At 36.2% G+C, this 19,499-nt stretch overlaps 1 protein-coding gene across 13 annotated transcripts in view; it reads right to left on the reverse strand.

Moving 5' to 3' along the window:
* BIRC6 (baculoviral IAP repeat containing 6) overlaps nt 1–19,499 on the reverse strand; it is a 223,923-nt gene that overhangs the window by 173,193 nt on the left and 31,231 nt on the right. For all 13 annotated transcript variants that reach the window (XM_045054708.1, XM_019827703.3, XM_045054705.1 and 10 more), the window contains exons 4-9: nt 16,237–16,430; nt 13,371–13,482; nt 12,439–12,521; nt 7,070–7,292; nt 6,830–6,990; nt 1,762–1,820 (exon numbers count right to left, since the gene is read on the reverse strand). In XM_045054708.1, the coding sequence (XP_044910643.1) occupies nt 1,762–1,820; nt 6,830–6,990; nt 7,070–7,292; nt 12,439–12,521; nt 13,371–13,482; nt 16,237–16,430 (832 nt within the window). The remainder of the gene's footprint in view (nt 1–1,761; nt 1,821–6,829; nt 6,991–7,069; nt 7,293–12,438; nt 12,522–13,370; nt 13,483–16,236; nt 16,431–19,499) is intronic.

A 19,499-nucleotide genomic window follows, 5' to 3' on the forward strand; every position in this document is an offset into this window, starting at 1 on the left:
CAACCCTAAATGAGGTATCATAGAGAAAGTCAACAAAAATACATGGTGACTTTCTTAGATACTGGAAAGTGAGGTAAACAGGACTATAGTATCTAAAGGAAGTGTGAAAGAGCAACTAGGCATAGATGAAACAGATAAAAGTAGAAAAGGGAAAAGGAAACAGACCAAAGAGACATTATAATTACAAAAATACCTACTGAGATCCTTAGACCCAGAGAAAAGAACAAAGCTACAGCATACAAAGGAAAGGTTATGGTTAGAATCAAAAACTTTGACAGCAGAAAAAGGAAAATTTAGTTCAAACACTTCACTTTTCAAAGGAAAAACTAAGGCCCAGAGAGTTTGACTTGACAAGACACAAGAGTTAGTAGAAGGGTTCAGGTTCTAAACAGGTCTCCAGGTGACCTGTGACCAGTTTATTATTTTTATCAGATTAAGAAAATGCAATGGTAGCTCTTTTCTGTTTTTACAAAAGGACAACAAAATGGGAAAACAGCACTATCTTCATCAAACCAATTTTTTTTTTTGATGAATCTATTCTTTATTTTTCAAGAGCTAATGATACAATTGTATATTATTCAGGACATTTCCCTACTTTAAACATTTTTTTCATTGCTACCAACTACCTCAAAAGACAAGTTAGGTTTAACCCCAAATCCACCCCAAGGTGTAGCATTGTTTGGGGGCTTTAAAAAATTTTCATGACAATTTAGAATTTAGAAAGCACTCGCCATTCTATAATTACTCGAATTTTTGACAACTGTTCTATACAAAGCTGTGTCTCTTCCACACAAGTTACACATATCCTTAGTTCATAAGATTTGACATTACAAAACAGCCACAATTTAATAAGTCACTTTTTAAAAATACTGGGTGCTTCCCAGGTTCTATGCTTTATATATTTTTATCTTAATCTGTCCCCAAAACTCTAAACAGATGTTAACATAATTCTTTTATGTATTATTATGTATTAGGAAATGCATTCAGCCTATAATAAATAACAGAGTTAGAATTTGAATTCTGATATAGAAAAATTATTTTAAGATGTACTATTAATTAGCCTTGCCTATTATATAAAAAACTACATTAAAATGCAAAGTACAGTCTTTCACCCTAATATGTCATAAGATAATGAGAAAGGCAGCACTTACTCGATTGCCTTAATGTCTATGATTTTATATTTTAAAATATATTTTAAAATTTATTCTCTATTCACCTGTTTTATTTTGGGAAAAAGAATCTTAATTTCAGTATTACTTTTATATAACCACAGAATAAATTATGCAAATAAACTGAACACATTCTGTCTTAATGTCAATTCCTTGACATCTATGACAAAACTTCAGTGGAACTATCACTTCAGGAGTGCCTGGTGGTTCAGTCGGTTGGGCGTCTGACTTAGCTCAGGTCATGACCTCACAGTTTATGAGTTCAAACCCTGCATCGGGCTCTGTGCTGACAGCTCAGAGCCTCTGCCCCTCCCCCACTCATGCTGCGCTCTCTCTCAAAATAAACAAACATTAAAAGTAAAAATCACTTCAATCTGTTTGACTTGAATATGTACCATTTAAAATATAAGTATGGGACTCCATATATACTAATTCAAGACCTCTAATGTGCAAATTTGAGTTTTCTGTGTATATTAGTGAAAATTCAGAGTTTGCATTAACTGAGAAATTTAGAATTAAGTAATATTTAGCTTTACCTACAAATGAACAACTGCAAAGATTTAAAAAAACAGACTAACATTTTTTTACATACCTGTCACAGAATCTGATCTGGAATGCTCTTCACTGTCTGAATCCTCCAGTAAATCGTCACTTAAAGACAAAGCAAAAAATAATTTAAATTTCCAAAAAAAAGTATACATAATATGAGACAAAGAAAAAAGTACAACGACCACTGCCTTGTATCTCAAATAGAAGTATCATACAAAACTATTAAAACTAGCTTAAATGACATATAAGTAGTCTGAGATCATAAGTGACTAATAATGCTGGTAATGGATTACCTTAAAATCATGAAATAAGCATCTGCCTGGAAAAGGGCGTGGAAACCTCTAAGAATCTATAATAAAATTTGTAGGGATATGAAGACCGTTAAGGTATGACAGAAAATAGTCTAGGTAAATAAAAGGATAAAAGAGAGGGGCGCCTGGGTGGCGCAGTCGGTTAAGCGTCCGACTTCAGCCAGGTCACGATCTCGCGGTCCGTGAGTTCAAGCCCCGCGTCGGGCTCTGGGCTGAGGGCTCAGAGCCTGGAGCCTGTTTCCGATTCTGTGTCTCCCTCTCTCTCTGCCCCTCCCCCGTTCATGCTCTGTCTCCCTCTGTCCCAAAAATAAATAAACGTTGAAAAAAAAAAATTAAAAAAAAAAAAAAGGATAAAAGAGAGAAGCAGCTAATAATATCAAGTACAAACTTCTAGTAGCAAAATTTTAATAACACTGTGTTACGGAATTCCGGAAAGCTGTCCTAGAACAAAATAAAAGAGCTACATAAATAGGTGTGTATGTACACGTACTCACACACTTGCATGTATTTCACTTTTGTTTTGTATTTGGTTGGTTTGGGAAGGGGTGATAAGAACTCTGTGACAAGCAGGGAAACTATTACAACTCAGAAGTCAGGGGTTAAGAAGAGACAATAGTTCCTCCTTTACTCTTCACTGTGTCAAGAAATCGCCAGCCTCCCTCTTGGCATTAACTTTATCCTCACTCTCTATTGTTCACCAACAAGAAAAAAACGTAACAAAAGATCACTCTGGCACAGTATTAGGCTGTGTCTGTACTCTAACAATCAGCACTTCTACAGCAGTGCTAAAATTCTGATGACCTCAATTACAAAAATAAAAAGATTCATTTTGGAGGAAAGTAAATATTAATTCTCCCTTTTTGAAACAATGTATTTCACTTACAACTGAAATAACCAGATACTTGCTTTAAATGAAATATAAGTTAGTAATTTCCGTTTAAAAAAAGTTTGAGGGGCGCCTGGGTGGCGCAGTCGGTTAAGCGTCCGACTTCGGCTCAGGTCACGATCTCGCGGTCGATGAGTTCGAGCCCCACGTCAGGCTCTGGGCTGATGGCTGAGAGCCTGGAGCCTGCTTCCGATTCTGTGTCTCCCTCTCTCTCTGCCTCTCCCCCGTTCATGCTCTGTCTCTCTCTGTCCCCCCAAAAATAAATAAACGTTGGAAAAAAAAAATTAAAAAAAAAAGTTTAAAAAAAAAAAAAAAAAAGTTTGAAATATGGGGGAGGGGGAGGACTCAGACACTTTTGACAAATTCCTGTGTTTTAAATTTTTCAAGTAGAAGTAACTGTCCATAAAACAATTCTGTGCTATAATTTAAAACAACAACAAAGAAAAATGTGCAGAAGTTCAAGATCAGTTGCTGAGTAGCCTCAAACTATTTAAATACTAACTGGCTGGTTTCAGAGAAGTAATAAAAATACCGGGAAAATTAAATCCCAAGAGGAAATATTAATGATTGGGAATTACCCATAATGAAGAACTCCAAACCAAGATACAACAAGCTTCAAGTATCGAAAGGTTTTTACATTAAGGAAAATAACCAAGTATTACCCACCTATAATGAAAAAAAGGTTAAATAAAGTAATTGTATATTTTAAGGAAGAAATTCAAGGCACCTTGATAGGCTTTACAAATAACTTACACTATTACAAATAATGTTCCAAAAGGTTGCCAGATAATCACCTTAACAGACCCAAAAAAAAAAAAAAAAAAAAAGTTCTTTCTAAAGTTTTTCAAAGTACAGTTTTTTCAAAATAGTTTATGACAGAAAAATTCTCATACCATTACATAATAAAATCATGAGTAAAATGATTGAATTGTACACTAAAAGGGTGAATTTTGTGATATGTAATTATACCTCAATAAAACTTTTAAATATGGTTTAAAAAACATAAATACATATTAAAAAATGTAACATATATATATTAACATAACTAAATGATGTGAGTATGGGTACTCTACGTTTCTTCAAGTTACTTCTCTGTATTGTCTAATTTTTCTACTTTAAGCATGCATTAGGTATATAATACACACTACATTTCCTGAACCCTTGTACACACACAAAATCTTTTGCAGAGTAATAAACGTGCAAAATAAACCAGATATTATAAGTAAGTTTTAAATGGTTAGTTGGGATTATCTGTTTTTGAAAACTGAAGATTACAGGGATACCTTAGTTTTGATACATCAATACTATAAACAACTTCAAAATTAAATGCAGGAAATTTCTACCCATTTGAAAAACATAATATACAAATGAGACAAAAATGTTAATTCATTAAAATTAAGTGTGTCCCCAAATAAGTATTCTTCCTTCCCAAATAAAAATTCTTCTCTGAATGAATTCAGAACAAAGAAAAATGTTGCCTTTTAAGTAGAAAGGGTTATAAACAATTCGTGGGCAAATTATACTACTAACTACTTTAAGCATCTTGGCTAAGCTTTAATCTGTTCAATTAAATATTAATTCTTCAAGCTAATGAAACTCACAGAGTATATTTTAAAACCAAATATATTCTATCTTGTAGCACAAACTCAGTAGTAGTTTAGTTCATTATATTTACTACCAGGTACAACAGAAATCCTGCTGCCTCTGGGGGAGGGGAAGGCCAGAGAGGGAGACTGAGGTTAGTTATGAAGTTCCACCTCTTCGGCTTCCTCCTGCCACCCCAACTTAAGAGTACTCTTTCTGTATGATTCGCTTCACTTTCTCAGGAGAAAAGTGTCCTTCTATCCTAGAAAGACTGCCTCTTAAAAGTAGGCAGAGAGATTTATATCCCAACTCCAGCACACTACCCCACACAGTACCTGTTCACCTGAAATACTGGATACACATTTACCAAAAATGTACATTTTACCTAAGTGAGTGTGTATGTGTCTATGTGTGTGTGTGTGTGTGTGCGCGCGCACGCGCACGCATCGGTGTAATCTTAAAGAGTATGTCTTGAATTCAATTTTTATTTTTATTTTTTTAATTTTTTTTTTCAACGTTTATTTATTTTTGGGACAGAGAGAGACAGAGCATGAATGGGGGAGGGGCAGATAGAGAGGGAGACACAGAATCAGAAACAGGCTCCAGGGTCTGAGCCATCAGCCCAGAGCCTGATGCGGGGCTCGAACTCACGGACCGCGAGATCGTGACCTGGCTGAAGTCGGACGCTTAACCGACTGCGCCACCCAGGTGCCCCCTTGAATTCAATTTTTAATCCCCAAATTACAAAACCCCAAGACGAAAGTTCTAATTAAAATCAGTGTTCAGGGGCACCTGGGTGGCTTAGTTGGTTGGGCGTCCGACTTCAGCTCAGGTCATGATCCCGTGGTTCATGGGTTCGAGCCCCGCGTCAGGCTCTGTGCTGGCAGCTCAGAGCCTGGAGCCTACTTTGGATTCTGTGTCTCCCTCTCTCTCTGCCCCTCCCCTGCTCATGCTGTCTCTCAAAAACGAATGTTTAAAAAAATTTTTTTAAATAATAAAAAAATAATAAGTGTTTAAAAGCACATACTAATTTCATCATCTTATATAAATTTTCCACTAACTTCTAAGAAAATCACAGACCTCAAGCACACTTACTTTCTAGTCCTATTGACAAATGTGCTCAAAACTCAAATAATAGGTCAGATGCTTTCCCATCAAGTTCTCACAGGGATTTATAATAACTAAAAACAACCATGAAGCTTTAATTCAGTCTGTTCCAGAGCTCAGGCCACATTCATTTACCTACCCAGAATTTATACATTATCATTACCAAGACAGACTAGACAGAGCTAACCTTCCCAACTAATATATCGTGAATTTTCCATTAATTCCCTTAATAAAATAATTCATACTAATAAAATTTTACATGAGTTCTTAATGAAAACACACGCCATCAAAGGGACTATGAAGCAAAATACTGTTAAACCACGAACTATGGCATATAACATCGATCCCACATCAGTAACATAAGAAGCCCCTGCAAGTGAAAAATGATAGACCTCCTCAGCATCAGGGCATCTGACCATAGTTAAATAGGCTCCATTTCACATTGCTACTCTCAGAATCTTAAAAGGGAGTAGCTTCTACTGCCTACCACAAGTTGGGTGCTTTGAGGAACCCTTTATTCGGTCCACTTGACTACACTGCAGACATTCCTCTATAGTTCTAGCCGAGTTCAGAGCTACAACTGCAGTGTCTTGGGAGACGAGTGGGTGAAGTGAGATTATACTTTGACTCTCTTACCCCCACACAGATCAAATACAGCTACAGAAATCAAGACTGTCAGAAAAGCTGAATGGAAAAGAATCCAACACAGCATTTTTACAGAATGTCTCTTTAGCAATCATGCCTCAACTCACTGCTGACTACTGATAAACTATTTTACATAATTGGGTCATCTTGCCTAGCCAGAAGTTTTTTTCACTATCCAACGGTACTGATACAATTTAAGGTGTTAATGAAAAAAAAGTGGAAACCAAAATCATTTGGTTCAACTGCTCTAGGAAAAAATATACAAGATAAAACTTCAAGTATAATCCGAGGATTTCATTTCATTATTTAGACTTTATTTTTCAGTGCAGCAATTATTTCCAGTTGGCACAGACTGAGACAGAATATAAAAGTACGCTTTACAGACTATAGCATTTCTGAATGAAAACTTTTCTCAAGAATCACAGAGCTCTTTCAGATCTAACAACTGAACATTTATTCTCCACTCTCTTGACCTAATATTTTTTTTCTGCCTCTTTAATTAGAATTAAGAGAATATAAAATTTAGGAAAACATCTAACTTTTATAAATGCCACTAAAAAAAAAAAAACCTCACATACCTATCTCCTTCTAATTTGGGTATATCTGAGCAACTGGAGGAGTCTTCCAGCCATGCCAAAGTTGGTCTCCTGGATTCAACTGCTGAGCTTGGCTCTCCCGACAGAATAAGCTGTTGTACAATTGCTGGATCATAGGCATTAATTTCAAACTTTAAGTGCACCTAAACAAATGAAAAGCCTAAGTTTAAAACTGATTTTTTTCCTCAACTACTAATCTATCACTTCAAAACTGAAACATACCTTCATAAGTTTGGAAACATCCCATATGCAGATCTTTCCTCGTTTTGTTGCAGCAGCTAGAAAATGAGGGCAGCTCCCCGACCCAAAGCAAGATATTCGGTCAGTTCCATCCGTACAAGGAAACTGTGCAGGACTTGTCGCGAGAGTGACTGACAACGGCACATTCTGTGTGTGCTCACCTTTCACAAATGGGCAGTTTGGGGAATGTCTCTCGTGTTCAGACCTTTACACAGATTAAGGAAGGAAAAGTTTACTGAACAACATTTAGCTGTTAAATCTGTAGATTAAAAGAGAACTCCAGGATCTTTCCTTTTTTAAAAAAACAATTAATTAGACTTTATTAAAAAGACTCAAATACCAAATCACTCCATCTGATCAAGATCACTAACATTCTACCACTCACTTTGGTAGCAGTTACTCTTCACTTGAATGGATTACATAGAAGGTCAGTCTCAAACGACACAGAACACTACAGTATAATTTATACTCTATTAACATACTGATAAAATTGTTTAAAGTTCTGATAATTCCTCATAGTTTCCTACAACTGTAAATAAATAACTACTCTGTTTCAGTTTAAAATTCTCCATAAAGGTACAACAGGTAATAATAATGTATTATATATTTGAAATTTGAGAAACAAATATATCTTAAATTAGATCTTATCACATGTACACACAGAATGGCAACTAAGCAGAGGTGATAGATATATTAATTAGCTTGATTGTGGTGGTCTTTTCAGAGTGTACATGTACCAAAACATCAAGTTATACACCTTAAATATATGTAATTTTTACATGTCAAAGATATCTCAATAAAGCAATTTTTAAATTATATAATTATATGCATACTTATATTTATCAGTGGCCACAATATAAATGATATAGAGTAAAAACTCAACAAATGCCATTCGTAACACAAAAAATCTTTTAGTAAAGACCTGAAAGCAAAAAGATCTACAGAGTATGGATAAAGTGACCTAGATTAAGAACACACATAGGTGAATAGGTGGCTCAGTCTGTTAAGCACCCGACTCTTGATTTCGACTCATGATCTCATGATTTCTGGAATCGAGCCCCGCACTGGGCTCTGGGCTGAGAGCACATAGCCTGCTTGGGATTCTCTCTCTTCTTCTCTCTCTGCCCCTCCCTCTGCTCACTCCCTCTCTCAAAAATAAACTTAAAAAACAAACAAACAAAAAAAGATGCGCAAATACATCTTATACATTAACTACAGGACCAGACCAGATAAATAACCTCTAAACAAAATTTATTTTGGGGGGCACCTGAGTGACTCAGTCAGTTGAGCGTGGGTCTTCCACTCAGGTCATGATCTCATGCTACACGAGTTCGAGCCCCGCCTGGGCTCTGTGCTGACATCTCAGAACTTGGAGCCTGCTTCAGATTCTGTGTCTCCCCTCTCCCTGCCCCTCCCTGGCTCGTATGCTGTCTCTTCCCCTTCTCTCAAAAACAAATAAACACTAAAAGAAAAAGCTTAAAAAAATAATTTTCTCAAATATTGAAAGCAGGATCAACTTTTACACTGAAAAAATTACCTCTCCAACTTTGTGACTACTTTGTTTCTTTCTGGTTATTCTTTTTTTACTTTCACTAGCTGTAATTACACAGCATTATTTGAAATGCCAGGATGTTTCTACCAAAAAAAGTCTTTTTTTTTTCATTTCCATGGCAAAGAAATAAAAACTATACTTACAAAATATGCTATTCCTTGGGGTGTACATATTTCTTTATACAAGGTACCTACAACTTACCTATATCCATATGTAAATCCTAGATAATCTGTAATACACAGATGTCTTACATAATTGCTTTTACATGGCATCCCCCAAGCATATATTTCAACTGGATTCCCTCCAGCTAGATCCTAACATATTTTTCTCTTTCCTAAGTTTTAACTTTTTAATTAAAATGTTATTTACACAAGTAACACATGATTATAAAGCTAAATATCATTCAATTATAATATCCAATCCCAGTAATCTCTTTTCCCACCTCCAAATGACCACTTTTATGAGTTTAAGTGGTATATTTCTAAAATATTTTTTATACATATAATATAGGGTTTTTTCATTTTAAAGAAAAAGTACTATTATATGAATCATTCTACAACAGATCTTTTGATAAAATAGCATACCTAAAAGTTACTGAAGGTGATTAATAGAGAGCAAACTATTGATTCCTTTTATTTTTACTTGTTGGATAATAGATTTTATGAGTATACCATATTTTGTGTGGCTATTCCATCCTGACAGGTATTTAAGATGACTCCATGTTTACAACTGCGGCTTCCAACCATTTTTTTTTTATTAAATTTTTTTTTCAACGTTTATTTATTTTTGGGACAGAGAGAGACAGAGCATGAACGGGGGAGGCGCAGAGAGAGAGGGAGACACAGAATTGGAAGCAGGCTCCAGGCTCTGAGCCATCAGCCCAGAGCCCGACGCGGGGCTCGAACTCACGGACCGCGAGATCGTGACCTGGCTGAAGTCGGACGCTTAACCGACTGCGCCACCCAGGCGCCCCTGCTTCCAACCATTTTTATGCCTCTTTGCATACAAGAGGAATTAGTTCTCTGGGGTAAATAAATACAAGTAGAATTAACAGATAATAGGGTGTGCTCAATTTATTTTTTAAAAACTTCAATCTCCCTCCAAAGTAGTTCTACTGACTCCCACCATCAAAATGTGAGAGTCCCATTCTCCACTTGTAAGCCTTCCTTCTTTTCCCCCTTAGAGATTCAGAAGGTACCTAGGCTCAGCTCCCCAGCTGTGCTCAATCTTATTTCCTCCTACCCATTTAGAACACTGTCCTCAGGCCATCAAAAATACTATCAATTGCTCAAATTTGAAGAATCCTGAATCCTTCCTTGGACAAAGAAGGGGTAGAATCTTTGATTCTGTGACCAAGCTGAAAATCTGAACCAATTCCCCACAATCAAAATATTTTTGAATAAACTTATATTCTATAAAATCATGACATAATTTTTCAGGTGGGTTAAATAACTGAGGATCAGCCTGAGAAACTAAAAGGACACATTAAAATGGTTTCTAGGGGTGTGTGGGTGGCTCAGTTAAGCATCCGACTCTTGATTTCAACTCAGGTCATGATCTCACAGTTCTTGTGTTCAAGCCCCACGTCAGGTTTTGTGCTAACAGTATGAAGCCTGCTTGGGATTCTCTCTCTGTCTCTGTCTCTCTCGGTCTCTCTCGGTCTCTGTCTCTCTCCACCCCTCTCCCACTCTTGCAATAAATGAACTAACTAAACAAATAAATAAAATGTTTCTAAGGGTGACTAGGTGGCTCAGTTGGTTAAGCATCCAACTCTAGATTTTGGTTCAGGTCATGATCTCATGGTTTGTGGGCCCCAGCCCCACCTCGGGTTCTGTCCTAAGAGTGTGGACCTGCTTCAGGTTCTCTCTCCCTCTCTCTCTGCCCCTCCCTTGTTCTTGCTCTTGCTCTCAAAATAAATAAATAAACTTTAAAACAAACAAATAAATAAATAAAATGGTTTTTAGGGGCACCTTGGTGGCTAAGTCGGTTAAGTGTCTGATTCCTGATTTTGGCTCAGGTCTTGATCTCATGGTTAGTGGGTTCAAGCCCTGCATCAGGCTCTGCGCTGATTGTGCAAAGCCTGCATGGGATTCTTTCTCTCCCCCCCTCCTCAAAAATGAACATTTTAAAAAATAATAAAATAAAATTGTTTCTATATCTTGGGGTGCCCAGGTGGCTCAGTTAAGCATCCGACTCTTGATTTTAACTCAGATCATGTCATGAGATCGAGCCCTGTGTTTAGTGCAATCTGCTTAAGATTCTCTCTCCCCTGCCCTCTCTGTCCCAGACCCGCTCACATTCTCTCTCTCAAATTAAAAAAAAAAAAAAAAAAAAAATTGTTTCTATACATCTATAAATGGTTTCTAGGGGAAAAGACTGAGTTCCAAATAGAACTTTAACCTAAACTGGAAACTGCATGTGTTTGACTCGCAGTCCACAGATGTTTCATGCAAGCTGGAATCCATGCACACATTCCAATGGACTTTAGCTAGTTCACCCCATTCAAATCAGCTGATTAACATACAGAAACCTCAAACTAATTTTACTAAAAAAGAAATGATGTATCTTAAAACCAAATCAAATCCTGGCTCCGTCACTTATTAGCCATATCTCCTTTGACAAATTTTATTTTCTGTATTTACATTGGGATAATTCCTATCTCACTGAGTGACTATAAGGATTAAGTTGGGACTATTCTCCATTCTCTCCTATAAAATGACGATAATAATATCTACTTCATAGGGCTAATGTGAGAATTAAACAAGTTAAAAATACATAAAGTGCATAGGATGGTATGTGGTAAGTGGCATTATATAAATACTTGTTATTATAATTACTATTTCTATTAATAGGACCTCAGTTATTCATAAAAATTAGGTTTTGATACATGCTCTCTAATGTTTAACCAAGTTCTTCCCTTATTCTTTTTTAAATTTATGTATTTATTTTGAGAGAGACAGTGTGAGCAGGGGAGGGGCAGAGAGAGTCCCAAGCAGGCTCCACACTGTCAGGGCAAAGACCGTGGCAGAACTCAAACCCACAAACTGTGAGATCATGACCTGAGCCAAAACTAAGAGTCAGCTGTTTCACCAACTGAGCCACCCAGGTGCCCCAAATACTTAACCAAGTACTAAAGTTTCATCCACTAGAATTCAAATTACCACAGACTCCCCAAAATTACTTCAAAGTTAAAAACGTAAACCGCAGGGTGCCTGGGTGGCTCAGTCAGTTAAAGCGTCCGACTTTGTTCAGGTCATGATCTCATGGTTGGTGAGCCTGAGCCCCACATCAGGCTCTCTGCTGTCAGAATAGGGCCCACTTCAGATCCTCTGTCCCCCTCTCTCTCTGGCCCTTCCCCACTCAAGCTCGCTCGCTCTCTCTCTCTCTCTCTCTCTCTCTCTCAAAAATAAACATTAAAAAAAAAAACTTAAAAAAAATGTAAATCATAAGGCCATCCTCTATGGATTCCCTACTGATAGGCTGCCCTCAACAGACCAAGATTAAACTGCTGACGTTTATCATGCTGTATCAACTTACTTTGTCAAAGCCTTCTGGTTTCAGAGCCTAATTCTATTCCTTTGGCACTTCTCCCATGTAGATTTTAGGAAGTCAAAGACCTTAGCTACTATACGCCAACTGATGTAACAGAGCATAACACTCTCATTCTCTTAGGACTAAGGCAAAAATACAGATGTCAAAAAGGCAAAAATATTACTGTATCTAGATGAAATAAGGAAAGTTTAAAAGCCTACTTATAGGACTAACTTAGCCTATCACATCCAGAAAAATCAAAACTCACCAAGGTTCATCAGTAGGTTCCCAACAAACGAGACATACGCTACAAGTAAAACACATGGCTCTATCATCTCCAGATGAGGCAGGCTGCAAGTTTACAAAGAAGACAAAAAGCTTAATATTAAAATAACCTTTTAATAAAAACACTTCTTTTTTTAAAAAGTTCATAATTTTAGGTAAAATACCATACTGAGGAAAAGACAATCTATACACGGGTCCCAAAAAGACAGTGAGTGCCCTAATGCTTAAACATTCGCTTTATTTGAAAAATCGTGTTTCATCAAAAAATGAGCACTAAATCAAACATGGAGGCACACACATACTCAATCTCTGATCTAGCATCTTCCAATTGTATTATTAAAGTATTTGAAATACAGCTAAATATATAAGGAAATAGAGTCTAATGGATTTTATTATTAAAAACTGAATATTATACAACACAAGAAAGCCAAGTAAAAAAGGAAAGCTAACTAGTGAACCTAATTTGTGTCATATTCTTCAAGACACATGAGACAAAATGCCATATATATAAAATGTATCAAAATCTGAACATATACATCTGAAAACAAACATTAATATTTTTGAGCACTTACTCTACTTAGCACCTACTATGACTACAGATGTAGTAAATTTACTATATAGTTAAAAAATATATATATCTGGTTTCTGAAAGAAAATAGTTATGAAGCATTAACTCAGCTGTTAGTTACTTGTAACAAATATTTTTTCCTTTTTGTACACAATTCAGGATATAGGAGATAGCCAGTCAGTATTATGATCAAATGTCCAAGAATGAAACAACTCACACAAATGCAAAAACAAAAGCACACAGCAAGGTTGCATAAAGTAAGTTTTTGAAAGAGTATTAAAATGTTGATGATTTTACTGAAGACTACAAAAGCATACTGAAAAACATGTTTTCTGAGTCTTTTTCACCTGATGATAAAATCCAGCTTGAGCCATGGGATCTGGTTGTGCCCATCTATAGCCTACATGAGGCCATGAGGTAAATGTCTCCCGTCTGTTAGCTTCACTATACATCAATGATCTAAAAGTAAACATACTTTATGTAATCGAAGGTAGGCATCAAATTATAGTGACGCTCCTATTTAACAATGAAGAAAAATTTTACTAAATTATCAACAAAAACTGGGAATGGACTAATGACCAAGTTCCAATCTGTATTTTAAACTAAAAATAATTACTTTTAGCAATTTCCCTTAAACAGTGTAGGCAAAAAGAAAAGATTGATGGCTACAAGTGATAATTCCAGAGATAGATTAAATTAACGAATGTTGCAGAATTACCAAGCAGAGAACAGAAAATCTAGAAACGTAAAGATAGAGAACCATATGCTTTCATCATGTGCCAAGTTTTACATAAATGGATAAAACCACAACCAAAGGAACAGTGGTTTTATCTCAACCTTGTTGAAAAAGTATTTTCTGGTTTAAAAAAATTTAAGTAGAAAGCAGTTTTCCTTCTGTTCTTTCTCCAGAGAATTCCTTTTCCAGGAAAGCTATACCCTTCAGGGAATCATCAAAAAAGGAAATCTTCATGTATGTTTTCATATTAAAATATATAGCTTGCTGTGACTAAACCTATAACCTAGGCTATGTTTTTAAGTGAGTTTTTTTTAATTTACTTTTTAAATTAAGCTCTGTGCCCAATGGGGGGCTCAAACTCACAACCTCAAAATCAAGAGTCACATGATCTACCAACCAAGCCAGCCAGGCACCCCAACCTAGACTATTTTTTTAAAGAATGATACCCAATTTAGAAAAAGTCTAAATGGCTTCAAGAAAGAAAGAACTGGTAAGCAAAGGTTATTCCTCCAAATACAAAAGTCCAAATGATAAGAGGAAGGGGGAAAAAGAGAGAAAGTGGTATAAAGGTCATCACAGTGAGACCAGAAAAATACTTTTCTCTAAATTCTTCCCTAAATTAGCACATAATTTCTTACAATATTGCCAGGGAGTTTAGGTTTAACTCATAGTTGTGCTCTGGTTTAAAAAAACAAAACAAAACAAAAACAAAACAGGGGTGCCTGGGTGCCTCAGCTGGTTAAACATTTGGCTCTTGAATTCAGCTCAGGTCATGATCCCAGATGGGATTGAGCCCCACATTGTGTGGAACCTGATTAAGGTTCTCTCTCCCTCTCTCTCTCTCTCTTTCTCCTCCTCTACCCCTCTTCACCGCTCGCTGGCTCTCACTCACTTTAAATTAGAAAAGAAAAGGGAAAAAAACAAAGTTGTTGGGTTAGAAAAGCCTTATCATTCACAGGCTATAAATGTCTTCAGGATTTGTGTCAGACAGAAAACTGTCCACTTACTTATATTACCAAACAAAAGAACAATAGCATCTAACAGACCCTGACTCAAACCTCCAACAGACCTAAGTTCAAGAATGTCCTTATGAGGTTCCTAGATGCATTTTTACTGAAAAAAACAGCACAGACTACATCAAAATTAGTATTTTGAGACATTTAAACACCTCCAGAAACACTGAATATCCTATCCACTGAACGCATTTCCTAAAATAAGACATTTACCACAGCTTGCATGGATTTCTTTAGAAACCTAGCTACTGTTTGCAAAGAAAATAGCTCTGAAGGGCTGTTTTATAATCTCAAGATAGGCACAGCTCTAGGAAAAGAAATACTTATTCCAGGTACATATTTCCACCCCCCTCTCCAGACATAGTCTAAGGAATATTTTAATGACAGCCATACTACCTATTACCTAAAAGCTATTCAGATTATAAATGATAGTTTCTACATTTTACCCAAAAGACACAGATTGCAATACTGCTACGGAATATAAAAATCTTTCCCAAATGTTAACCAAAAGAAGTTATTTATATAAGAGAATCACTCAACAAAAAAACAGGCAACTGATTAAGCAAAAGTCTCAAGTTTACCAAGACCTAAGCTAATAAATATTGCAAACTAATGTAAGAGCCACACTTAATAGAAGTTAAAGCTAATTTATTCGGTAGTGCCTTTGTTAACATCAGCATGTACTATTTATAAATGTACTTCAGAAAAAAAAGCATAGAAAGTTATAATTCACATCCAGTGAAAATGTGAAAATGTAAAATTTTCCCCATACATGGGAAGGCAAAGGTGAACTTATCAAAATTGCTAGATTTAATATTTCCTTATAGCATTTCTAAACTTCAGTACTTTTAGTAAGAACCTGATATATGTTATTTCAAATTTAACATTTAAATGAACATATTACTGACTTTTTAATTAGTATTACACAGAGTAGGACCTCAATGAATCTCTACTGAAGAAAATACTGGCCAAACTAACATTTTTGTGAACTGCTTAAATCCAGGGGAGGAGGCACAGAAATTGTAATTCAATATCACCCTGATTTTTCAACTCTTCTCGTTTTCTAAGTAGGAAATAATATATAGCTCTTCTACATGGATTCTGGCATGGCTTTTCAACTTATAAAAATTTATTTCAAAGGTCACAAAATTTCAACCAGGCAAAATTCTTCTCTACTGAATAATTATATTTTTAAGTGGACTCAAATATTTACTATGTACAGAGCTGGAATTTTCAAAGTACAGTTTTATGGCCTCTTTAAATACCTCCCAGGCACCAAAAGAAATTATTTAATCGCAATTCAAATACTAATTCACTTCAGTATTTTGATATGAGAATCTGAATGGTTTTCAAAATTATTTTGAAATACATTTTCAATCATAATTAAATTTTTGTTATTCTTGGTTAATCAAAACCTAATCGGTTCAATTTCACTGTCACATCTCTTCATAAGCAAGGTTATACCTGTCCACAGAACGGCCTGGCCCCACTCCAAGTTCTGGACGAGCACTAGGTAAGAGGTAAGACAATCTGTCCATCACTGAGGACGCCACAGGTAAGGCAGCAACATTTTGATTTATTTTCTTGAGTTCATTCACAATGGCACTGGCAATGGACTTCAACACATGATGAGGAAGATGAAATGTAACTGTGGCCCACTGAAATAAATTGGGAATGAAAGCAAAGAAAAATGTATTCAACAGTTTAAACCAAAACTATAACTTACACATTACAAAATAAAGAACTATTTATCAGTTTCAGGTCAGTTTACTCTATTAACTCAACATTTAAAGCAGAAACTTGCAATTATAGAAAAAAATGAAACCTCAATTAGAAAAAGTTTAGAACCTGATGGTAGCACATCTTCTTACGTATGCATCAACAATTGAGGATAACGAAAATCATCTGTTGTTTTTCATATTCCTCCAGCACATTTACAATGTTAAGCACAAACTAGGCACTCAAACATCTCCACTCATAAGAACATACTTGTGTATATACTTGTGAACATACCAGTATATATAATACTTGTGTGTGTATATGTATGTATGTATGTGTGTGTGTGTGTGTGTGTGTATATATATTTATATACTTGTACAGTGTATCACTACTTGGCATATGAGGATTTACTTCAGTTTAGCAGACTCTTATGTATTTGTTGTCAGTTAATTCAGCGAAGCAACTAAAAGCACAGATGTTGTAGTTACACAGACTTGGATTCCAAGACCATCTTCATCATCAACTATGTGACCCTGATCAAATTAACTTCATTCTCCTGCTTCTGTGATATGGGGAAAAACAAATACCTACTCACATAATGTTCTTAAGAAAATTCAAGTGAGAATTGGTACAATCTTTAATACAGTAAGCATTCAACAAGTATCAACTATAATTATTTAACATAAAAATTATTTTAAAAGTTAGAAAGCGAAGATGCTCAGTATTATCCTTCCAGAGAAATAAGTCTATAAAACCATTTTATTTTTATATCCTATCCCTGCTCACCTATGGTTTCCACTGCATCTAGAACATTCTAGGCAGCCTACTAAATTATTACTTATCTAACTAGAAAAACTTGTGGACACAGACACAACTTAAATTGCTAAAAAGAGAGACAGAAAGAAATTGAAAGCCTCTTACTTTGTTTCTAGAACTAACCCATTCATAGGTCCAGAGCCTCTTGCTTGAATCCCCTTGAGAAAGGATACTACAATATTGTCCCACTTCACTGTAAATCATACTTCAAGCCTTCCCCAAAAGCACCTGTAGACGACATTCACTACAGTCACTGTCCATGAGGAAATAGAAAATATTATGATCTTTCAGGCACTACAAAGCAGTGGCACTGAACTAATTTAAAACATCACTGTGGTCCACTAGTGAAAGTGGGGATTTGTGGTGGTCAAGTGATTAATGGAGTTTTTTCCCAAAGTTGTCTCAGTGAGCTCTGTGGATCCCCGTACCTGTGTTGTAGTTATTTGTCCCATTACCAAATGCATAATAGGAAGAGATATAAAACAGACAACTAGAAAAATTTCCACATTGTTTCTCTGGTCCTCTCTAAAAAGTAGTGAAGGAACAAAGGCCAAGCAGAAGCACCTAGAACTTCCATTCTCTAGAAAGCTACTAAACCAGAACAATACCACATTCTTGAGGAAATCTCTGAGATTAATGCCACTATAAGAGACCTGATAGATACAGGGGAAGTCAAACTATCTCACCTTCATTTAACTTCATTTTCATTTATCTCACCTTCATTAATTGGCCTGTTTGGCCAATGGAAAATGTAAATGGATCTGAAAGAAAAACTGTGGATTATAAACTATCAGGTGACTTCAATTGCAGCTGCTGTTCCAGATGACGTTTCTTTACTGCAGAAGTCAACAAATCCCTTGATATCTGGTAGGCAGTTACAGTTTTGTGAAATACTCTTTCTTTATACCAATTTTTAAGGACCATCCAAAAGTAAACTGCTTTTATATGGCAGTAACACCCAAGCTTCAGTCTTACCCTGGGACTGTATCTCATGCTCTTTAGCGCATCTAATCTGCAGAAATCTTGATGAACTTAACATCCTGCAGACCACCACACTGGTCTAGAACATCATGCTGTAACACACTATAGCATGACGGTGATTGGTCTGCATGAGGAGAAAGTAGCAAGGAACTTACATGCCTTAGTAAGACACACACAAGCCAGAGAGGATCAATAATACCCAGAAAAACTCAGAGTCCTACAGCTTCTGTGAAGTTTCTGGAGGTACAGTGGACTGAGCATGTCAGGATAGCCCTTCCAAGGTGAAAGACAAGTTGCTTCAACTTACAGAAGCAAATACTGAAAAAGAGGCACAATGCTTGGTAGGCCTAAGTGGATTCTGGACCCAATATTCAGTATATGTGAGTGTGCAACTCTATCAATTTTCAAAGAATACATGAGGCACAGAACAAGAAGCTCTGTAGCAGGTCCTGGCTGAATCACGAGATATTCTGCCATCTGTACCAGTGGGCATATTCAATGACATGAGAAGTGTGTGTGGCAAGTGAAGATCCTGAAAGGCCTATCTGACAAGCTACACTGGAACAACTACCAGCACAAACGTTAGGGTAAAGCCATGCCCTCTTCTGTAAATAACTGTTCTTTTGAGAACAGTTTCTGGCTTCCCAGTCCTGACAGAAATTAATACCAATCCATGAAATATGTGTCTGTGCAATCAGAGCTGCCCAACACAAACTAGATGTTATATGTTATATAGATGTTATACACCAAACCATAATACTGGGCACAAAATACAAGTTTCCTTCATTAGGTGATTTATAAATCAGTCTTGGGAAAGTCCAAAAGGCCCGTTTTGGACAAGGTGAATAAAGCAAGTAACTCAGACTTCTTCAATACCTACTCTTGTTATAATCCCGCCTTCTCATTCAGCATTGATGGCTTCACAGAGAACTACATAGAAGGTAAATGTGGAAGAAAAACTTTGGCTCTGATTTACAGATGGTTCTGCACATCTGTACCACCCTAAAGTGATGGCTACAACATCACAACCTCAATCAGGATAGCAGTGAAGGTAAATCTTCTCAGTGGGCAGGACTTCAACCAGTATATTGGCTGTTCTCTTTGTCTGCATTGAGTATTGCCCATAAGTAAAGATCCTCACTGATTAATGGACAGTAGCTAATGTTTTGGCTGGATGGTCAGGCATTTGGAAACATCAGGATTGTAGCCAA

Source organism: Felis catus, chromosome A3, assembly GCF_018350175.1.
Source record: "Felis catus isolate Fca126 chromosome A3, F.catus_Fca126_mat1.0, whole genome shotgun sequence".
Lineage (NCBI taxonomy): Eukaryota > Metazoa > Chordata > Mammalia > Carnivora > Felidae > Felis > Felis catus.